The following is a 23,226-nucleotide window of genomic DNA, read 5'->3' on the forward strand; positions in this document are numbered from 1 at the left end:
CAGGACTAAACAAACATGCATTATGTTTCATATACATCTCATACATATAGCCTAAAGATAATTTTATACAATATTTTAAGTAAAATTTAAACACATTTTATGTACACCCAAGTATCAGAAAGCAAAGGTGTCACAATCTCTGTCACCAATGTGGACATTTCCAGATTTTTGAGTATTTCAAAATTTGGAATTCCAGATAAGTGATGCTCAACTTGTAATGCTAGTTTCACATCCAAATGGACATTATGATTCCATGTCAGTTGACTAACTAGTATTCTAAATCAGTTTGTTCCCTTGATGTCACAGGAAGTCTTGTTTGAAATGTTTATAATCTTTGGATGTTTTTTGAGATCTGAATGGCAGGAAAATGACAAGCATTTGTTTTAGGAGGAATTAATCCATCTGAACTCCGCTTGTTCTGATCATAGAGTTCCTTCTAGTCACCACCACAACCACTAGTAAGATACAGGGAGGGGACATACACACTACAGAAATAATATCAAACTCAGTGGTCTTTAAATTCAGTTTAATTTAATCACCTGGACTGCAATTCACAAAATACATTGAGAGAAGAAAGACTGCATCGATTTACTACTGTAGTGTAGATGCGATGGGCATTCAAGATTACTTTGTAGACTACTATTTGGAGAGCAGACTAAAGGTCTCTAGCTGCAAATACTAAATACGTAAAAAACACTGATCTTCTGAAAATGGAGTCATCACAATTAAAGAGGAATAAAACTGATAAAATTCACAATGCAGAAATATCCTTTTAATTGTACAACTAATAACAGTTAAAATAACTTCAGTACAAAATGGAAGAAAGGAGTTTTATGATATTAAAAAAATATTTATATGAGGCTCTCATGCCCTTCACATTTTTAAAAATTCTATATTCTATATATGTGTCTCATATGGTGAGAAAGGAACAAGACCTTTCCCACCACATGTCTGGAGTTTACAGTCATCTCCACACCATCAGCTACCCTGCATGATTTCTGCATTGGCTTGTTTAGGACCAAGGTGTTATGCACAAAACTACATCCATCTCTCAGTGGTTGGATATCCCTCTAACAGTACAGTGCCGATCCTAATCTCATAGGAGTTTAAATGCTAATGTGCTTTTGTTTTCTGCTAACTTCCCTTTAACCAACTTTCCTCACTCCCTAGAAATCTGCAGCAAAAGGGATGCAGGAGCTACAACCATTATTAATAGGAGAGGGTAAAGGTCAATCCCCTATTATATCAAGGACGACTTAAGATGTGCTCTTTTCATTGCACAATGTTAATTTATATCATATGCCACCTCATCAAACTCCACTGCTTATTCTCCGATTGGCTGCAGCGTTACCAATGCCCTCCAGCCACCAAATGACATAAAAGATGCATTTGCAGATTTTGAAAATTAAAGCCATCTATACAGCCAGTGGGGAAGATCAGCTTATTTGGTTGCTTAATGAAATATAAAGATTATTTTAACCAATGTAAGCACAATTCGACAGCTTGCAAAACACTGCTGCAGCTTGACAAATGGCCTCTACCACTTACCAAGGAAAATTGCTGCATACTGTCTTTTAAATATTTAATTTATTCTACTTGGAATGTGTAGGGAAGCAAATGGGAAGTCAGCTGTGTCTGAATATGATTCTTAGCCGCCATAGTACCTGACAAAGTAGTAGAGATCTGGCATTTTCCTTCCCCAAAGAAGTGCTAGTAAGAGAAGGGACTTTGTGAGTTTTAAAAGGCATTCCTTAAATATCTGCAAATATTTAAGGATTGCCTTTATGCAAATATCTGCAGATATTGTTGGAATCTGCAGGTTCCAACAAACCTCACAACTTCTGAGGATGTTTGCCACAGTTGCAGGCGAAATGTCAGGAGAGAATGCTTCTAGAACATGGCCATACAACCCAAAAAACCTACAACAACCTATCTGCAGAGAGTTGAAATACATGTCTTTCTTTTGGTCTGTTTATCAGGATATATGCATGTACTTATGTGTGCTTGATGAACTCCTTTCCTGCAGTGCCAGCTGATATCTCCCACATCAAAGGTGTGGGGAATCTCCTCTGAGCAAATCCAAGTTGATGGAAGTTGTTTTGTGGATAAAAATCAACACCTTGGAAAGTTCCTTTAAAATCCAGATTTAAATTCCTTTCCCTATTATGCGTATTCTTTTTCCTATTATGAAATTCATGGCGTGTCCATAAATTGAAAAGTGTCCTGAAAGCATATATAAACATGGACAATCCAGGTCAGCTGATCAAAGAAAATAAATCTGGATTCAAGCCTCATCATCATCAGATCCTTACATTTCTATATGAAATGTTTCACAGTAAGAACTGATATGGTGAATTATAAATATACTATGAACACTGCAATAACATAAAACTGCATGCTTGCATTTAGAAATGATGGGCAAATTTCTTTATCATGCTTGAAATCAGTTTTCAACCTGTGGGTCCCCAGATATTTTGGCCTTCAACTCCCAGAAATCCTGACAGCTGGTAAACTGGTTGGAATTTCTGGGAGTGTAAGTCAAAACACCTGGAGACCCACAGGTTGAGAACCACTGCTCTATATTAAGTAACTTTATGTATAATTAGCTATATGGCTAAGAAACAATGTCAGTGAATTGTGAAGACACGAAAATGAGTAGCAGAACACCAGCAAGAGTGTCTCAATGTGCATTGGAAAGTGTTAATGCACACCAGCCCAATGTCAACTGGTCCCGCTGCACATTGGTCCTGTTGCAGGTAGCTTCCAAAGCACATTTGCATTGTTCACTTAGTTGGGTCTCTTGCATAGTAATCTCATGACAACCCCCTGCTAAATACAGACATTGCAAAACTATACAATTCTATTCAAACTATACAGACTTAAGTCCATGTATAAAGAAGTATCCATTTGAATTCTGGCCAAGATATAGACATCCCAAGAAAAAGAACAAACAAAGGACCAAGGGGATGAAAAGGAGATGAAAACATAGTGAATATCAAAGTTCTAGGTTTGAACCATTTCCAGTGTCACACCTTCTGCAATGTTATAAATGAGAGGAGAATGAAATTTAGGTTAGAATACTAGAGGTTCTAAAGAATCATGCAAAACAGCTACGTTGTTCTCAGTTTTTACACAAACTGCCATGATATTACTTTTGTGTGACTTGAATTTTGAACTCGGAAAATGTAATTTCAGAACTGTCCTTTCTTTGAACTGCATGTAGCCTATTTGGTTACATAGTCAACCTATATATGAGTTAGACCCAGAATAGCTTTCTCATTAAAAATACTACTACTACTACTACTACTAATAATAATAATAATAATAATAATAAATATTTATTTCTAACCAGCCCTCTCTCCCCGAAGGGACTCAGGATGGCTTCCAAAGCAAAAGACAAACATTCAATGCCACATAAAGTCATAAAAACATAATGCTCTAAAAATAATAACAACTGATGAAAACACTGATAAAAATAGACCCCTCATGGAGAAGATGGGTGATCGGGCCCCATAAAGTGCATGAGCAGTAAATACTGTTTAAATTTGAGATATAAAAGTATAAAGTATAAATATGGAAGTGGCTCTCAAGATGTGCATAGTGCATACCCTTAATGAGGACATCGGTCAGGTCGGAGAGGGATAAAATTAAGGTTTTTTTTCTTTTTAGTACTCTTTAAAGAGGTCATAGACTAGTGAAGAAACCCCACATTTTATTTTAATTTCCTCACAGTTGGGGCTGTATGTGAGTAGCCTTAATCATACCTAAGCCATCTTCATGCAAAAGAATTTATTCATTTGCAGTTCATTATTTTCCCATCAACTGTTTGGGTACACACTACATTCAGAGCTAAGACCACACATAAGTACAATTCTTTGGGTACTGCTGCAATGGACTTGAATAATTCTATCTGTTTTTAGTTTTACTATCTTATCAGATAGACCGATTTGCCCATCGTCCGCTGCTTCCCTCCATTTTTGACACAACATTCAGGTCATATTCCATGCCAAAAAGGGAGAGAAAGCAGCACATGCTGCCATCACGGCAACATGGGAACCTTCCCATGTTGCCTTCTTTGCAACGGGGAGAAGGTGGGCGGCAACACTTCCCCCCATGGGATGAGGGAGAAGGTAAGGCAGACAATGTGGGTTGTGGAGTGGCAGCTTCTCCATGCTCCCCCGCCAGGAGCCTATGGATTCACCCTGATGTGGGGCAAATCCATGGACCTTTATGAAAAGTCCACAGTGAGCTAATACAATATAAAGGTTTGAGTGCTAGGCTAGGACTCCGAGAAACCAGTTTGAATCTCTGCTCATCCACCGGGTGATCATGATATTCTACTCTAAGTACCAAACAGTGTTTTATATGAATATTGCTTGAAAGCTAACATGTGGTTGAAGTACTTATTGACTGACAATGAAAAAGTCCCAAAATGTTGAGGGGTGTATGTGGAGAGAACGGGGATAAAAAGAATAAGAAAAAAGAGATTTCTAAAGCTACAGTATATTCATTTTCCACCATTTAACTGGTTAGAAATCATGGCTAGACATATGCTGTTTTATTCCTCCTGCTGAAAGCATCTGGTGAAATCAAACTTTTCCTTAAGAAGGCCAACAGTGATCTTCAATATCACAGAAAGAAAATGCCCCAGTTTTCCAGTTCTTTGGTTGTTATAATGGAGATATTTTAGAAGGATTGGTTACTTTTACAGTTACCAACCAAATTGTTTCATGATCCCATTTCTCAACATTGACTGAAGAGCAAACTTAGGTGGCAGCTGAAAGCTCCCGTGTTGGGTGGAGGGCAATGGATTCATTTTGAATTTTAGTTTGAGGTTTAAAAGAGCTATCCAAGGTGCTGAACTCTACTTGATGTATAAGAGCTCACTCAAATGGTTGTAATGAAGTTAATCAAGCCTACTGTTGCCATATGATCAGACAGAAAACTATCAAAGGCTATCCAAGTCTGTCAGTGTATAATTTAAAAATAAATTGCACATTTAGAAAATGCCACTTTTCAGATTGGTGGTGCCACTGCATGGCATGACCATTGTGTTCTAAAAATTGAAACTGCTCTTTACTAAAAAAAAAAGTCATAAAATCCACATATACTGACCTGTCTATTGCAAAAAAGTAAATTGCAATGAGGCAAAAGATAGAAGAGCCAATGAAATGGAGTTTATTCTTATTTTCCTTTCATATCTAATATTTTTTGCATTGAGTTCAAGGCTTAAACCATCATGATGTTATCATCATAAAAGCCCAATAAGGAAAATTAGACTGAGAAGAATTACCCACTGAATTGCCTGGCTAGAAGTAGAGATTTGAAATCATGGCCTAAAATCACATGCTAGTTTGAACTAGAAATAGCATTAAATCAGTGGAATTCACTTAAGTGCCGACTTATTATTCAGTTGCTTATCCAATTGTTCTTTTCATAATTGGGACAAACAATTGCATTTAGGCCGATGCATTCCCACACTGTGTCCCCATTACAAATATAAATCCTATAACATGCTGACTGAGGAAATCTGGGAGTTGTAGTGCAAAAACACATTTTTTCCCCAAGTTGCTTTTAGTAACCTAATTTTTCTTCCAAAGAGTTCTTGATTAAATGCTTGTTAGGTGAGCCAGACATCACTGAGGAAGAAAATTAATTTGGTTTGCATTTAAGGTAACCTACCTAATTTCACACTTCTGAACTAATACACAAACTGAAACAAACTGGGTTTTTTAAAATGTGTTTTTCTCTTTTCTAATTTTTTTACCTTTAGACACATTTTGGATCAAGAAAGCATATCACAGGAGAAAGTGATCCAAAACAACATCTTTAGAAATGAATGCCCTTGTATTAGAAGTGTTTTTTAGATTAAACCACATACAGAAGAGACTGCAACAATAAGTACTAATTTTAGGGAAATTTCAAAAATTCCAAAAAGTCAACCCAGCTTGTTTGAGAATTCCCCAAAATTCATGGTGAATTGAATTTAAGATGAGGAGAAACAGAAATTAAGAAGAAATTAAAATAGGTTAGGCAAATATGTTTTGATTGGTGCAAAGTCACCTAGTTTATGGCTGAACAGGGATGCAAACTAAAATATTCTGAGGGCTGAAAGAAGTAAAAAGTTAATGTGACTGAATTCCATGTGATATAAAATTTAAGGTGTTTGAACTTTTTTATTTACTTCTTATGAAAGGTGCGGTGCTAACTGGAAACAGTAACAGCTCTCTCTTCATCTTTTTATTGCTGCAGGTCTTGTGTCACCATGCAGCATTATGGAGTAAATGGCTATTCTCTCCACGCTATGAATTCCTTGAGCGCCATGTACAACCTTCACCAGCAAGCAGCACAGCAAGCTCAGCATGCCCCAGACTACAGACCATCGGTGCATGCCCTCACGCTGGCAGAGAGATTGGCTGGTAAGAACAATTTATGGATTTTGCACTGGGAGGGCATACAGATTTGTGTTCTGAATGTTGCCAAACAGACAGCTAAGATATGAGCTGACACTTTAAAAAAATCTCCCTGTGGAAAAGTACAGATTAAAGCTGGAAAACCTGCAACAATCCAGTGTTCTTATTTGTCCTAAATGGTACTGTTTGGATTGTACTCTCCAAAACAATGAACATATGCATTGTGTAGCAGAGCTAGAGCTTGGAGGGTGCAAATGTTGGGATTATCGGATTAACCAGAATTATTATCATTTGTCACTCATTCTGGTTTCCTTCTTCCTTTGAGTTTAGCTGCAGTCTTCAGTGTAGCAGGGCAGAGAAGAGGTTTAGGGTGCCATAGTATATTATAGTGAACTTTCCCTCAAGGAGGCTGAATATCAACGTAAGATCCATTGGCTTTGCCAAAGACCATCTCCCATGGAAGTAAAAAGTGCAAGAAGTGGTTTGTTGACATGGACCAAAGTTACCTGCATTTTTTTTACTCCTCTTTGGGCTGTTACCATAGGACTGTCAGGATTAGCATCTCCACATCAACATTTGCCAGTTCACCACTACCCTCTTCACAGATTCAAGTGCATATGGCAAAACTGATGTTATGCAGTAAAATATTTTATCATCCACATTTCTTCCCTCTGACAAGGACTTCGGGCTTTGGCACCCAGATCAAGTGACTTACTGTCTCTGTGATTCAAACCCCCATCTGTAAAATGGGAATAACAGGATTTATTATGAGACCCAATGCAAAATCATAACTTGCTTCCCATTATGAATAGTAATACATTTTATTGATTTGCCCTTAGGACATATCACAAGTACCAAACCAGTCTGTATAGATATCATCATTATAATGTGTTCTAACTACTCCTGCTCAGTAGATAGTCATCTTGTGATATTGCACTAATCCTCCCCCCCCCCCCCCCCGGATGAAGTTTAGTGCAGAGTACCTCCTGTATCTGTGGGACCAGTATCTGTATTTCATTTCTCTCGCAAAATATGTACCCTATAGGCATTGTCTAGGTCCTCCAGTGTGAATATGAAATCCTTCTGGCGAAAGTCTTTTATTTCAACAGGGTTTGCTGTTATCTGTAGCTTTATAATCCACACGAAGTACAGCAATATATTCCTCATGCTTTAAATTGATATATAGAATAGGTTTGAAAAATGCACTTTTGGGGATCATCACATCTAACGCAAAGAAATAACTGACTCCAATCTGATTTGGGTCTTTTTAGAGCATTATTTTTGCAAAGTCAGGCTCTCAAAACTTCTTAATAGACTACTTATCATTCAGGAAGCATTTTATGCAACATATTGAGAATAAAGTCTAAGATGTGAACCTTGTATCAATAAACAAAATATATACTATAGAAGCTTTACATTCCTTAAATTGCAAATTTCAACATAATAATAGTAAACAAATATCAAGCAAACTCTTGAATGTTCTCTATACACCTTTAATTTCTACTGTTTTTAGAAGCTGGCGCCTAAAAAGTTTTATCTCAGCTTCAAGGGGTACTCGGTACATCGGTTTTGCAAACAGGAGTCCTGTCTTAGTTACAACTCGAAACTTACCCATAGTTAACACAATCTGTTCAATAGCATCCTCCATCATTATTTTACCATTTTTAGATCCTGTCCCGTTGTTTTTATTTATTTGATGCTCAAAAATTACACTAATTAAATTGGCCACTTCTCTTCTCTTCCAACGGCTGTACGTTTCAAGACATCATTTTGGAGGCCCGTTATGGCTCCCAGCACCGCAAACAGAGGAGAAGTCGCACAGCTTTTACAGCCCAGCAGCTGGAAGCCCTGGAGAAGACTTTTCAGAAGACCCACTATCCAGATGTGGTCATGAGGGAAAGACTGGCAATGTGTACAAATCTGCCAGAAGCAAGAGTACAGGTACCTGCACTGTTAGCACTTCACATGTTAGCAGCCTGAATATTGAAGACAAAATCGTGTATTTTAAAGTATGATGGAAAAGATGTCTGAAGACTGTTTTCTTTTTACCCTGACAATAAAAAAATAAATCAGAATGGTATAGCTATTCATTTCATTTATTTTAAGTGTGGTTGACAAAGAAACCAACTGAACACAATATTTCCACCATGTATAAAATATTACATATATATCTTCCCTTGAACTTCATGTAGGTGCTTCTTATTTGAAAACTATGGCTAGAATCCTCTGTGGTCTTTAGGAATACATACATATGATAGCTCCAGTGCAATTCATTGAATTCCAGTTTGACTCCTTCAGTTTCTACTAACCATGAAGCAGCCACTGTAATCAACAAGGGTCTGTTCCTCTGTCTCTTGGGAAACTGCTGGTTGTCATTTTAATACCACCAATGAGCAATTTCTAGTGTGACAGATAGAAAAAGGTCCCCTATTGTAATTCCTCCATTGATCACAATGGCAGCTTTCTGGTAGGTGCAGATTATAGGATTTTCATGGTCCCTTTGGAGCCCTTAACGCAGGGATTATACATATGAAAAAATCACATGTGTGTAACTCCACGTAACACATTTATAACTATCATACAAGATTCTGGCTCAGATTTTTTTTCTTCAATGTGTAGTTTCAACTTTTAATTTCATCTTGCTATACAGAATGGGAAATATATTGAAAATATTTCTATGACTACTTTGTAACAAGGAGCCTTTTATGGGGTATTTGGTTGTATTTATTATTATAATCCTTCATTTTAAAACAGTTTTATACTTTTTTAAAAATGTATATTTTAATGAGATGTTAGTTTCATTGGGTTTTCACTTTTTCATTATCAAATTGTTGTTAGCTAATCTTGTTTTATGGTTTTCTAAGCTGTCTTGAATTTCATGTTGGGAGAAAAGCACAATATTGAAATCAATTAACTTAAAAGTTGGTTTTTATTTATATAATTTGTTGTAGTTTTTTCCCATTTTGTCATTTGTTTCCCCCCCCCCCCCCACAATTATAATGCAGTTATTCATTACATGTTTTGTTCACTGTAATTTTAAAAAATTCTTATTCAAACTTCCCTTTAAAAATGTGTTTTTTAATTATATACATTACAGGTACACAGGAGGATTAGTTTGCAGCCCAATTTTGTCATCGTCTTATGATTGTGACTGTTCTTTATGAAATATGAATAAGTGATGTCCCTCTGTGTATTCATACCCAGACTTTTGCATTGTTCTTAGAAACATTGCTCTAAAAGTAATTGGTGTGCAGGTTAGAAGACCAATCCTGATTTCAGTCCCATCAGGTAAACACAGCACCAGTTTTGATTCAAGGTGTTTTCAAGGCCTCAACTAAATAAACATGATTTTTTCATAGGATGGTCCTCTAACAGAACAGTTCAATCACCCATATTGACAGCTTCTGTGAATGAAGACATGGTGATTACTGTGTCCAATGTTAGATCTGGTTGATTAAAAAAAAGATTTCTAAATTTGTCAAACAAAGTGCATAAGCATACATTCTTCCCTCTTTTTACAATATCTTAGACAAAAGAGTATGTCATATTATATACAATCTAACAGTAAAAGAAAAAAAATCAAAAATATCTTTAAATATATTTTTATCATTATTTTTAAATCTCCATTACAACTTATAGTACATATAACTCTATCACACACCTTTTATCTACTTATACCTGTTTTATTTCTTTATAATTATTATTATACCTTTCCCACCCTCTTCCCCTTCATAGTTTCAAATGTATCATTTTTTTTTTAAAAAAAGCAGTCTAAAATATATTGTCTTACTTCCTCCTTCTTTTTCAAATAAAGGTTTGGTTTAAGAACCGAAGAGCCAAATTCCGGAAGAAGCAGCGTAGTCTGCAAAAGGAGCAACTACAGAAACAGAAAGACTCTGAAGCCAGCCACAGTGAGGGCAAAGCAGAGACCCCCGTCTCTGAAGCACAGACTCCAACTCCTGATGAAGACAAATCTCTGAATTTGCCAAGTGAGGTAAACACAGAGCTCAACCTGACTCTGTCAGAGCAGTCAGCCAGCGAGTCAGCAGCTGAGGACCAAACGGACAGAGAGGAGGAATTCAAGATATCAGTGGAGGAGAACAAAGTTGAGAAGAGCCCTGGAGCAGAAAGCAAAACCCTGAATAGCAAGAGGGCAAGCCCAAAAGCAGGTGAGGGAGAACTTCTTGCTCTTTTAGCCTGTCTCTGGGATAGCCAACAAGAGTTTTGATGTAAACAGATCCTCTGCGTAACACATTTATTTCAACATAAAATGACCTCCCTTTCAAATTAGCTCATTCAAGGATCAAATAAGCATGTTCCTTCTAGTCACTCCATGCACAAACAAATGCCTGAGGAATTTGGTTATTGAAGCAGGTCCTATCTTGTACTATTTGTAAATCCCAGTTCTTGTAGATTCTCTGAAAAGGAAAATAAAATATCCAGGATGGGAGAAAAGTAATCATGAGATTTTGTTCTCTCATCTTTCCATCATTGTTGTTGAAGTGCACCTTCAAGTCATTTGTGACCTAAGGCAACCCCAAGGCAACTTTATCACAGGGTTTTCTTGGCAGAATTTGTTCAGAAGAGGTGTGCCATTGCTGTCCTCTGAGAGAATGTGATTTACCCAAGGTCACCCAGTGTATTTTGAACCCTGATCTCCAGAATCATAATCCAATGTTCAAACTGCTGCATCAACTTACCCATGCTTATCTTTAATACTTCAGCAGGCAAGCAAGGGGTGGTAGATAGAGAAGACACCAAAACATATCTTGGGCTAAAGCTGCTGAAACTGCCAACAGGCTAAGTTTGTAGTGACAATAATAATATTATTTTATCCTGGGTAACAGCTAGAAAAGAATGTAAAATGTTTATACAACTTGATAGCAGTTAAAGTTCTCATCAGTCCTACTAGAATGAACGCAGTTCTCTGTTTAAAGGGGGCTTGTAGCTGAAAGTCCAAATGTAGTTTCATGAATGGGAAATCAAATATCATTATGTTGATCTCACTAGTGAGCACCTGGATAATACTGAAAATGCAGATAGGTCATCGTTTTCATGATTCTGGAATTCAGCCATTTCCATGCCATTGGAAAGATGCATGAAGTTATTTTCCTGTGGCTGGATGCACTGCTACAGACATCTTGGGAAGCCCTGCTAATGAAATTCTGGATCCAGCTACAGGAAAACAGTTGGATCTGTTTTCATGGATTCCTCTCCTGTTTCTCAACAACATGGGAATGATTATGTTTCAGAGGCTGCATTGTTTGAACGGTGGATTTGGAATTGCAGCATTGGGAGACATAACTATGGTGATATAGTTGTGTGCCACATGCATGTCTCTCCATTCCTGCCTTCAAGCCTATCTTTTAAAATTAATGTTTTCATTTTATGCTTTTATGACTATAGTTTGGTCCCATTATATACCATGATTTCTGTGTACCGGGTTTGCGGCAACCTGGACATATGTTTTTGTTTGCTTGTCTGCTTTTGAAATTTGAGTCTCAACATATTCCTGTTACAGATAAGGTGTTACTAATTTTTCAGTTAATTTGATTTTGCTGTGCTTAAAAATGCAGATTCCCCCATCAGCGCTGCGGCCACGCCATCTTCCAGCAGCAACCTGTCTCAGAGCCACTCCTATTCCTCCTCACCCCTCAGCCTCTTCCGTCTGCAAGAGCAGTTTCGCCAGCACATGGCAGCCACTAACAACTTGGTCCATTATTCATCCTTTGAAATGGGGAGCCCTTCTACGGTGCCATACTTGGGCATGAATGTCAACATGGCACCTCTAAGCTCTCTGCACTGCCAGTCTTACTACCAGTCACTCTCCCATGCCCAGCAGATGTGGTCTTCCCCTATCCTCCAAGCCTCCTCTTCTCTCCCAAGTCTGAACAGTAAAACAACCAGTATTGAGAACCTACGTCTGCGTGCCAAGCAACACGCTGCCTCTCTGGGGCTGGATACTTTACCAAACTGAGCTTCAGGCAGACAAAGAAAAAGAAAAACCATGGTAAGAGCCCAGACCTCAGCTTACAACGTACAAGGAAACACACCATGTCTTTGCTACTTGAATGGGCTGATGTTTGACATGCAACACACAGCTCTCCATGTTCTCCCTCATTAGGATGCGTCCTTTCATAAGGAAACATTGATGTAATTCTGGTTTCTGCACTGGGCATTGCTACTGCCTGTTCCCACTGATCCATTAAAAAAGATACTACTGAAAGGACAGATGTTTTAAATGTGAAATTGTCTTCAAAACTGTGAGTCAAATATGTAATATTTGGAAAGATTCTTTTGATGATGCTATGATAAATGTTAGTTGCTTTGTTTCTCTGGGGAGAAGAGAAGAGAAAGCCCTGATGTACATAGTTTATATGATATTGGCGATGTTCCTTCACTTGTGTTTTAACGTCAGTGTTGCCTTATGCAGAATTGTGAAGCACTTCCCTTTTCATTTCTTTTATAATTATACTTATACAGTAGATAGAAACAACACTGTAATCAGAAAACTAAAGAAAAGAAACTAATCTCTTGTTGACCTCATGTGGTCTAAGATCCAGGTTCAGTTTAACATAAAAATATTATGTAATCTCAGTGGCATTTTCTCCTACCACCCATTGTAATCAGCACACAGTCTAGGACACCATTATGGTTTAGTTCCTATCCCATCTTCGGACAGGAAAGTATCCATCTTCAAAACATTTATTGAAATGAAAGGTATGGAAGCAAGGAAAGCTGTAGAATTTTTTTTTCACATATCCCAAAGATTTTTTTTTCAATTTTTTGATTCACTGAAATGTACAAAGTTTACTCTTTGTGATTTGTGTGAGTGTGTTAAAGCATTTGAGACAGATTTGGAAAATGAAGAACAGCTAAAGAACATGGAATGTCCTCTGTGCTTTTTTCATCAGCTGAATTCAGGGCTGGCCACAGCTTATTTTGCTGATTTTAAGACAAATGAATAGCAAAGGTCATCCCCTACTCAAGTTTTTTTGGTGTCAAGAGAACACCTATTCATGTCACCACCAGTAAACATAATAATACATTGTATTTCCTTGACATCCAAACTCAGCTGTCTGAGAACATTATTACTGTATTTGCTTAACAGAGGATCAATTCTGGGTTCTGTAATAAGCAGAGAGATAAAATGAATTAGTTACAACAACCCCACACTTCCCATAGCAATTTACTGCTGTCTTCAGATGTAAACACCTGCAAAAAGAATTGGGATCTAAAAAATTGGTCATGAACCTAAAAGTACCCCTAAAATTGAGGCATTTTGATGATTTCAATTGATTTACAACAAGAAAGCCTAAATCTGGAGTCAACCCACTGAATTTGTTACAGCAGTGGCAACAGAAAACTAATGATTGCATTTGTATGGTATACACTATGCAGTGCATCTGCTATGCATTAATGTTATTAGACTTCCATATTAAATTATTAGATGGGCTAGGATTCAGCAGGCAGAGGACCTCTAGAAGATCATAGTTTGAGAATCATTATTGAAAATACTCAACCATCTGTTGTCCTCAGCAATAATGGATAACATGGTTATCATTTTGTTTCCCATCATACTTTTATCTATACAACATGTAGTGCCCACATATTTTCCCCCTTCAAATGATGGGGTCTCCTCAGTATGAACTGAGCATTCCTTATCTGAAATACTTGAGACCAGAAGTTTTTTGATTTTTGGATTTTTGCCAGATTTTGAAATACCTGTATTTGCAAATATGGAAGATATACAGCGAAATATTTTGGAAATGAAACCCTTCTAAACACACAACACATTCATGTTTTGTATACACCTTATAAAATAGACTAAAGGTAAATTTATACAATATTTTTAATAATTTTGTGCAACAAAATTGGTTTACTTCAAACATAAAAAGCAAAGGTGTCAGTATATCATGCCCTGCCTCCTGCACAGAGGAAGGACTGCTTAAAGCTACAGACAATGCGGTTGCTGTTGCCCATTTTTGGTCTAAAATTATTTAGCTGCTTGTGCTTCCTTTATTTTATCAGTTTTTATATGTATTCATTTATACATACAATGCTTTTGACACAAAATAAATAAAATATATCAACGACCCATGTGGGCAATTATGGAGGATTTCAGAAGTCTGAAAAAGGGATGCTCAGCTTATGTCTTTAACGGTACCGAGTAGAACAAATTAAATTGAACGCTTATGACTTTTAGGTGTAATTAAAAAAACTTAAATTTTAAAAACTTAAATTTAAAAAATTTAAATTAAATCAGAGTGGCCTTCAGTTTCACTTTCTGATACTCAAAGGTATTCTTTCATGTAGATTAATGCCATATAACTGATGCCATCTTTTAGACATTGGGCATTTGCACAAATTTCCCCATATATTTCACAGCATAAATTCAAGAGGAAAGATCCCAGTTCAATTTCATTGTAAGATTTTTTTTTCAAATTTATTTTAACATCAATGAGTGGATAGTGGGAAGATCTTAACAACTGAAGAACAACTGAACCATTGGTATGTATGTGTATGGGGTCGTCCACCCCCCCCCCCCCCGTTTGTTTGTAAAAAAAGAAATCTCAAGCAATTATTGTACCAATTATTACTGAAATTTAAAGAGAAGTAGGAACAATTCCTTCAATGGCTGGAAGCACTTTAACTCCCATGGCATAACATCCTATGCCATCCTGGGACTGGTGATTTAGGCCAAGGCACTTTCTCAGTCAGGGCACTCAAATCCATAGTATTGAACCACTGCAATTAAAGCAGAATTGTAATGCTATAATTTCTGTAGAGTGAAAGGGCTCCAGTTCTATTAAGTGGGGCTCACTCCCATATGAGCCTTGGACTGCTTCCTAAATTTACATTGTGGTAGAAAACAACAATCAGATGGTTTACCTTCAAATTAATTTGGTCAGAGTGACAAACATTAAGATAATTTAGATGAAACTAAAAATATAGGATTTTACATGGATTTGCATTTGAGACTCCCCTTAAAAAATCATGCCACTTAGATCATGTGTATTTCCAGTCATTGAGTCACAGAAAGAAATAAAAAACTCAGAGTCATGGATTCACACATCCTTCATCCCATCATCTAATAGTAGGCCGATTCTCAAAATATTTTCAATCATCCTCAGTAGCTTCTTCCCAGAGTTTTTGTATGTCCATAGAGGAACAAAATTCATCCCAATCACTGAAATAGACCTTCCTGAAGAATTAAACAAGTGTGGCTTCTTTTTGTTTCATTTCCTGCCCCGTCTGGCATGAACAACTAGGGCATAAATTTAAAATACAGTCTCATTATCTTTGAAAATGAGGAAAGTATGTAACATTTGTGAGTGTACACGTGCACGCACACATATACAAACAAACACCCCAGTATATGTATTAAAATGGTTTTATTAATTATAAAAAGAGCCAAGTTCTGCAGCTGGTTTAACTATCAATTGAAAAAAGTACATATGTTTACTCATTTTTATTGCCAATATTGTTTCAAATTTCATGAAATATCATTGCCTAAAAAACTGCATGTATTTGTGTAGTTATTTAAAATGAGCTTTCTATTTCATCCACTGTCATTCTTGTATTTCTGTTTTTAAGTGTCACCATGCATCAACTGGGATTTCAAGCCTCAGTATCTGAGAACTCTACCAGATCTTAGATCTTGAAGTTCTGTAACAAAAGGCAGTGTGAATTTAGAACAGAAACTGACTGTGCTAAGATTGGGTATTACAGAAGAAGGGCAACATTTTAAAGAGGCTTCTGAAATTCAGTTTAGTGTTTACAGTGATTACCGCATCAGTTCAGAATTACGAAACATGAACAGAACTCTGATAACATGAAGGAAATTTCTATATTACGGTAGGGTTTGGAAAAGGCTCAAGAAAGGGTTATGATGGCTGATTTAAAATCAAAAGAAACACAAATCAGACCATGTTGTTGCTGAAGAACAAAATAACCCAAACGTACACTCACAAAAGTATTTTTTTCCATGTCAGGAGCAACTTGTACGTCGCTTCTAGTGTAAGATAATTGGCCGTCTGCAAGGAGTTTGCCCAGGAGATGCCTGGATATTTGATGTTTTACTATCTTGTGGGAGGCTTCCCTCATGTCCCCACATGGGGAGCTGGAGCTGACAGAGGGAACTTATCCTGCTCTCCCTAAATTAGAACCTCTGACCTGTCGGTCTGAAGTCCTGCTGGCACAAGGGTTTAACCCATTGCATCACCAGGGGCTCCAATGGCAATAATGGTAGTATAGTTAAGGGACTAGACCAAGACATTTTGTTGTCTGAGGCAGAGCAACATATGGTGCCCACCCTTCAAATCCAAAAGCACAGTACCAAAAGCCAGACATGTTATTTTAGCATCTGAAAGAAACCATCCCACAAGCACGTCTTTCCCAACCTAGAACTAAAATGCATAAGAAGAAATGGATGAAGTAACACTCTGCTGCCCTTTTACATCAACCAGCATATAGTGCTTCATTCTGCCCAATGGTAGCTCCAACCATGATGGTGTACGTTGTTGGGACTAACAGAAAGGTTTCTGCCACATGGGCTATAAAAAGCGACAATGAAACCCTTTGTAGGAGGAGGTTATAACTAAGGGTATATTTTATGAGCAATGCACTTAGTATCAAATTTTAATTATCCTCTTTATCTTTTGAAACCTTGCTAGCTATTAAGGAGAAGGTGTGACCAAACTAGATGTAGCTTGAGGGTTGAATAAAAACATTCAAACCATTTGTGTGGAATCATTTCATGTCACTAAGCCCACTTGATGAATGCATTTCCTAGCCAAAAACATGCATGTCTGCCATATCAGGATAAAGGAACAAAGCATTTTAAAGAGGTCAAACATCAAAGCTATGTACCATATATTTTTTTTTAAAAAAGGAAAAGCTGTAATGTAACAATTTTGTGCTGTAGGATTCACTACCTGGCAATGCAAACTTGTATAATATTTATTTATTCTGATAGTTTACAAAAAAAATCCAATTGTGTTCATTTGAAGCAGGCTGCAGCATGATGCTATATATACAACTTGTGTCCGTCTTGCTTTATGTAATATTGCCTGTTTTCATATTCAGATAATAAAAAATGCAAGAAAATTGGTTTGGATGTTGTTCATTAGGATGAGGTTCAGACTGCAGTAAAAATGGTTTGTTCGCCTTTTTGACTGAAGAAAGCGAAGTGCTCAGAAGTGCAGCTGGATGGTATTTTCTGATCAAAACAGGAAGAAAGCATCTCTCAATTCAGAACCAAATGAAATGTGACATTACTCAATTGTAGGCATTTGCTTTTTAATAAGCAGCAGATCTAAGAGAAGCCAGATCAAAAACATGGAACGGGGTGAGGACATTTAGGACTTTATTGCATGAAAGTGGAAAATTGGCATTGAAGCAGGACCATCGCCTTTTATGACGGTTCCTATGACATGACTCTCTGGGCAAAGCATTGCCGATCTGCCACTTCCCCATGACAACCCAATTCCCTCTTATTGACAGGAAAACCCATCAATAGCCACAGATCCTGTATTTATCTCATGCAATATGGCCAATTCGATTCTATGTTGGCATGCCAACACAGAAGTGACACCACTTGTCCTTCTCTCTCCCTCTCAGTAATTAAAAGTGTAAAGTGTTGTAAAAAACAACAATACTAAATTTCACTGGAACTACAAAAGGGCTTTTAAAAAATGAAAAAAATCACAAAGCTGTGGAATGTCAGACTTGCGGCTAAAAGGAAAGATAGGGCAGAGAGTCTCTGCCATTGCGTTACTATGGAAAAGTACAATAGATACTGTGATCATCCTGGTAAGTTGTTTGCATCTTTGATTACATGTCTGCTATGAGATTGCATTAAAGTCCTTAAACCCTTTGCCTCAGCACAGCAACAGTTGGAAACCCACCATTAGCACCATCATGCACTGGTGTCAACGGGGTGTGAACTGCACCAGAAGACACCATCAGAGGAGTGACATCAAAATGTCGTATAGAATTTGTTTGTGCAGTACTTTAGCAGAAATGTATTATTTTATGTAAAAATCACCCCTATGGTTAGATATAACCAACAAAACATTTTAATATGCCCAGCAGAAATGTGCTATACCAATATACCCCCAAAGCTAAAACTCTGTTAATTTACTTTTTGAACCTTCTAATGCTCATGCACTCTGATCACAGCTATCATTAGTGCTCATCTGGTTTCATCTGCATGCATTATAAGCATGCACTGTTGCTTTTGCTGTTGTTGTTTTTTTTAAATAGTCGCTGATTTAGTAATATTTTCTGGTATTTTAGCTTATTGTGTTATGATCTGATATGATATGGGAAGAAGACCATGGGGCTGACACCATGAGTTACTTCACTGGATGATATGAACATTAGGGATGCTAGTCCCATCACCTAATCTGAAATTTTAATTTTTATCATACAAAAGATAGAGTCCTGTTAGTGACACAGATAAGTGTAAGTCTTGCTATGAACTTGGGGCAAATTATTTACCACAGTCAACAAATATTTTGTACTGACAGTAGCAGAAACAGAGCTGTACACAGAGCAAAGTTTCTACTTTATGTGTCACATTATACATTCACATTGCAATTGTGCTCCTCACATTGTATATGTCCATTGCATGTTGCAATTGCAATAGCAAGACATCAATATATGTCCCAAAATCAGAGCTTGCCATACAGGACAGGGAGGAAGATATTAGTGAGATGAAAGCCATCTAATTTAGAGCCAAATTCTGAGAAATGAAAGAACACAATTGAGATTAAAATCAGATGGGAGAATTCCCATACAGGTAAGCATAAGGTATTACTGGTAAGGCAATGAGTGAGGAGGAATCAGCATTAATGCTCTCCAGTGTACTCTCAGCTTGAAATTACTCTAGAAACTGTGTAATTGGGTGTCCTCAGCAACGTGCTGAAATGTGCCACAAACATCAGAAAACTGGTGCTGCATTAAATCTGCTTTTCATAATCTTCTCTCATTTCCTAGACCTGAGTTGCCTTTATTCAATTTCTCCTGACTAACTTGATATGTAAAATCATATAAGCACAGCTCTCCATAAACCTCAGGAGGATACTCTTACTGCTGATGTTTTCCTACAAAGTCTAAGTTGTTGGGGCAATAAATAATAATAATTCCTAAAATGTTGCATTATTTCTTTAGAAATTATTACTAGGCAGCATGCCACAAATTTATTTTTGACTGTCAACCCTGATACATCATTTTTCACCTTGATCTGCATCAGAGCCATTAAGCACTTGCCAAGGAAATGAGTTGCAAAAATAAAGGAAACAGATTGTACTCTTGTCACATCATGTGAACTCCTGGTTGTTGTGGGCCCTCTGTTCTGATATCAACAGAGACAACCAGGAAGAAGGTGTGGAGTTCAGCCCCTTTCTTCTTCCAGGTCATTTTGGCACCAGTTCTGATGTATTGAAAATCTGCAACAATCAGATGCTTCCTTGGAGCTCTGTGGTAGCCTGGGAGTGGTAACAATGACATGGAAGATGAGTTCAGTGGATCAATATGGTCTCAGCCCAATTGGACAAGTTGAATGACAATCTGAAAACTCCTGACTGGCCCCAGATTTATCAACCAGCATAGACTAACCTGCAATTTCCCCATTTCACTTTATTCTAAGCATGTTTTGCTATTAGGCTCCTGCTTTTTTTTTGGGGGGGGGGGGCAAGGGTGAGGGGAGGACTGATACTTCACATCTGCCCCAATGCACTCACTGAAAATTTCTGCTAACAGATATTTGCTGATATTCTAAAAAGGCACAGGCAACAAATCTCCTGTCAATACCTCATCCATAATTTATTGTATAGTTGAGATAGATCAACTCAGAACTAAGTTTCACTTAGTTTAATAGAACATTTATTCTTCTTGTGTGCTTTCAAGTAAAGGCTTCCTCGGTCTATCACATATTTGCTGCCATGAGACAAGAGTATCAGTGGTGGAATGGCAAGGATTTCCCTGCCCACAATGTGAGGGCAAGTGTGGTGGAGTATGGGGGAGTCTCCTTCTTTGGAGGCTTTCAAACAGAGGCTAGATGGCCATCTATTGGGGGTACTTTGAATGCAATTTTCCTGCTTCTTGACGGAGTTGGACTGGATGGCCCACAAAGTCGCTTCCAACTCTATGATTCTAAGTAGTCCCTTCTGCTTATGAATCTCCTCTGTGTAGGTGGATAGGACAATCCACTAAATTATGTAGTTCCTGAAATACTATCTGAGGAATCATAGGACTGGATTTTTAGGGGGTGGGGTGGCTTAGTTTTGCTTGTTTGCATTGTTTCTTTCTAAAATCACATCCATTGGGGCAGGCATGTAGCCGGGGGCGGGGGGGGGGGGGGGACACAGGACTTGAGGGGCTTCAGCCCCCCCCCCCCCAAATTCTCATGGTAGTCTGTGAGAAGGCCTTACTGGTACATTATTTAAACTTTTATGCTTATTCATATCATGATCTTATCACCATGCTCAATATATCCCATATGCATGGGAGTATTGGGGACCCTCTTTCACTTAGACTCAGCCCCCCCTCCCCCCCAATCAAAATTCTGGCTACGGGCCTGAATTGGGAGATCTTTTTGAGCTGCTTCTCAAAGTTTTGCCCATTTCAAGGTTATCAGAATGAAGTGTGGAAAGTCTTTCAAAGTCTACTTTTTAAAGCACATGGGAGATTGGGTTGTTGTAGGTTTTTTCGGGCTGTATGACCATCTTCTAGAAGCAGTCTCTCCTGATGTTTCGCCTGCATCTGCTATGTAGATTCAGGCAAAACATCAGGCCATACAGCCTGAAAAACCTACAACAACCCAGAGATTCCAGCCATGAAAGCCTTCGACTATACACAGGGGAGATGTTTGAATGTATCTAGTGATTTTACTAAAAGTTTTAGAGAGCAAGACAAATGGATACACTGCTAGACAGATAGAGGGATCAACGGATAGATGGACAGAGAGTTGATTGATTCCATATCCATGGGAATTTATTCCCAGATTTCTCATGGATATGTGAAACTGTGGATAATAGCAAACCCTATTATTTTCAATGGAACAAACAATGAAGGTACTGAGAAGGCCCTAAGTGAAACCATGGATAAGTGAAATCATGTATTGATCTGTAGTGTAGTGAAATCATGTATGGATCTGCCATTCATACTGTATATGCACACACAAACACTCAACATATAGAAACGAAAACTAATCAAAATTCATTTTGGTTCTGTTTGACACACAAAAACTAACTGGGATTCTATGCTGAAAAACTACAACTTCAACATCACCCTTAGCCAATAAATCTTTAAACTATGGGCAACATTCTGGTTTATTTTTATTTTAAAGCTTCTCTTTTCCAGGTTTTGTGTGAAATCTACCCTGAGTGTCTGGTACAGGTAGGATTCTAAGCCATTTCAAACAATAAAAGACCTCCAGATTGGCGGGATCTGCTTTCTGACAGGTTATCGCCTATGCCAAATGAGACAGAAATACAAGTAATCTTGTAAAATGAAAGCCAAGGACAGACCTGTCCCTGTCTTAGATGAATAAGTATCCCATTACATTGAGGAATGGTAGCCTCAGGCTATGATTATGCCACTATTATATTCTAAGCATCATGGTTTGTCAGACTGAATAAATTCTCATGAAATAAAATAAAAAGCATCCAATTTATAGCAAAACATATAATCTATTATTTTGCTTAATATCTCTTTCTTGGTATTACAGATTATTGGACAAAATAAGGCCATGTTTAAGCATGTATTTACAATCTGATAGAATGCATGCTCTCACCAACCCTTGTACTTAAGAAGAGAAATAAATAACCCTATTGAACTCTGCAAGTAACACTGATAGAAAGCTAGCACGAGCAAGATTAAAAACAAGATCAGGGGCTTTTGGGAATGATACATGTACATTTCTCTTTCTGTTTGTGTTCAATTCCACAGAGAATCTTTCTGTAAATATCCCTGTAGTCTCAAAGGCAGAGTATGCTCAGGAGAGCAGAATTGCTAATGGAAGCATTTTGAAGCCAAGCAAGTACTTTTGGAGTATTTCATATATACACACAACACAATGTCACGCCTCTTGCTAGTTCCTTTTTCTTTCTATGAATGTGTAGATTTGACTCTTTTTTCTTCACATCTGGGGTGGGGATATGAAAGTGTCTATGCTGGTCTAAGTAATTGGAAAAAGTCTCTAGGTCTTTATGGACTTCATAAGCCATGGTACAGTGGGGGAATCGATGGAACCATGGTCAATTCTATGGAATCCTTGGAATTTCAAGGTATTTAGTCTTCTCTGCCAAAGAGTGCTGGTGCCTCACCAAAGTACAGCTCCCAGGACTCCATCACATTGTGCCACGGCAATGAAAGCAATGTCAAATTCTATAGTAGCTTTCATTCTACAGTATAGATTTACCCTACATAGCTGACAGTGGGAAGTAGAACATTTTTATTTTACTCACTGGTAAATTTTCAAAGGAACCTCTGATAGAAGGTGACCATAGAACTGCACTGAAGTCTTAGAAAGAACACTTATTAGGCATTTTCTAGGTCCTCCAGACCACATCTATGGTATGCTTCAACTTTAAATTCAAAGGATTGTTCATTTCAGTTTGGGTCCAGGCTATCTGTCCAATCGCATCTCCCTATACAGACCATCTCATGCACTGTGGTCAGCAGAGGAGGCCCTGCTCTCAGTCCTACCCCTGTTCCAAGCATAGCTGGTGGGAACGAGAGAGGGCACCTTCTCTGTGATCGCCCCCATCTCTGGAACTCCCTCCCTAAAGAAATAAAGATGGCT

The 23,226-nt window shown here is 37.7% G+C and overlaps 1 protein-coding gene across 1 annotated transcript in view; it reads left to right on the plus strand.

Moving 5' to 3' along the window:
• DMBX1 (diencephalon/mesencephalon homeobox 1) overlaps nucleotides 1-17,522 on the plus strand; it is a 36,231-nt gene extending 18,709 nt beyond the window's left edge. Inside the window, exons 2-5 of the mRNA XM_060773443.2 lie at nucleotides 6,253-6,419; nucleotides 8,176-8,354; nucleotides 10,228-10,582; nucleotides 11,990-17,522. Of these exons, the coding sequence (XP_060629426.2) occupies nucleotides 6,266-6,419; nucleotides 8,176-8,354; nucleotides 10,228-10,582; nucleotides 11,990-12,390 (1,089 nt within the window). The 5' untranslated portion in view covers nucleotides 6,253-6,265 and the 3' untranslated portion in view covers nucleotides 12,391-17,522. The remainder of the gene's footprint in view (nucleotides 1-6,252; nucleotides 6,420-8,175; nucleotides 8,355-10,227; nucleotides 10,583-11,989) is intronic.
• The last annotated feature ends 5,704 nt before the right edge of the window (nucleotides 17,523-23,226 follow it).

This window comes from Anolis sagrei, chromosome 4 (assembly GCF_037176765.1).
Source record: "Anolis sagrei isolate rAnoSag1 chromosome 4, rAnoSag1.mat, whole genome shotgun sequence".
NCBI lineage: Eukaryota > Metazoa > Chordata > Lepidosauria > Squamata > Dactyloidae > Anolis > Anolis sagrei.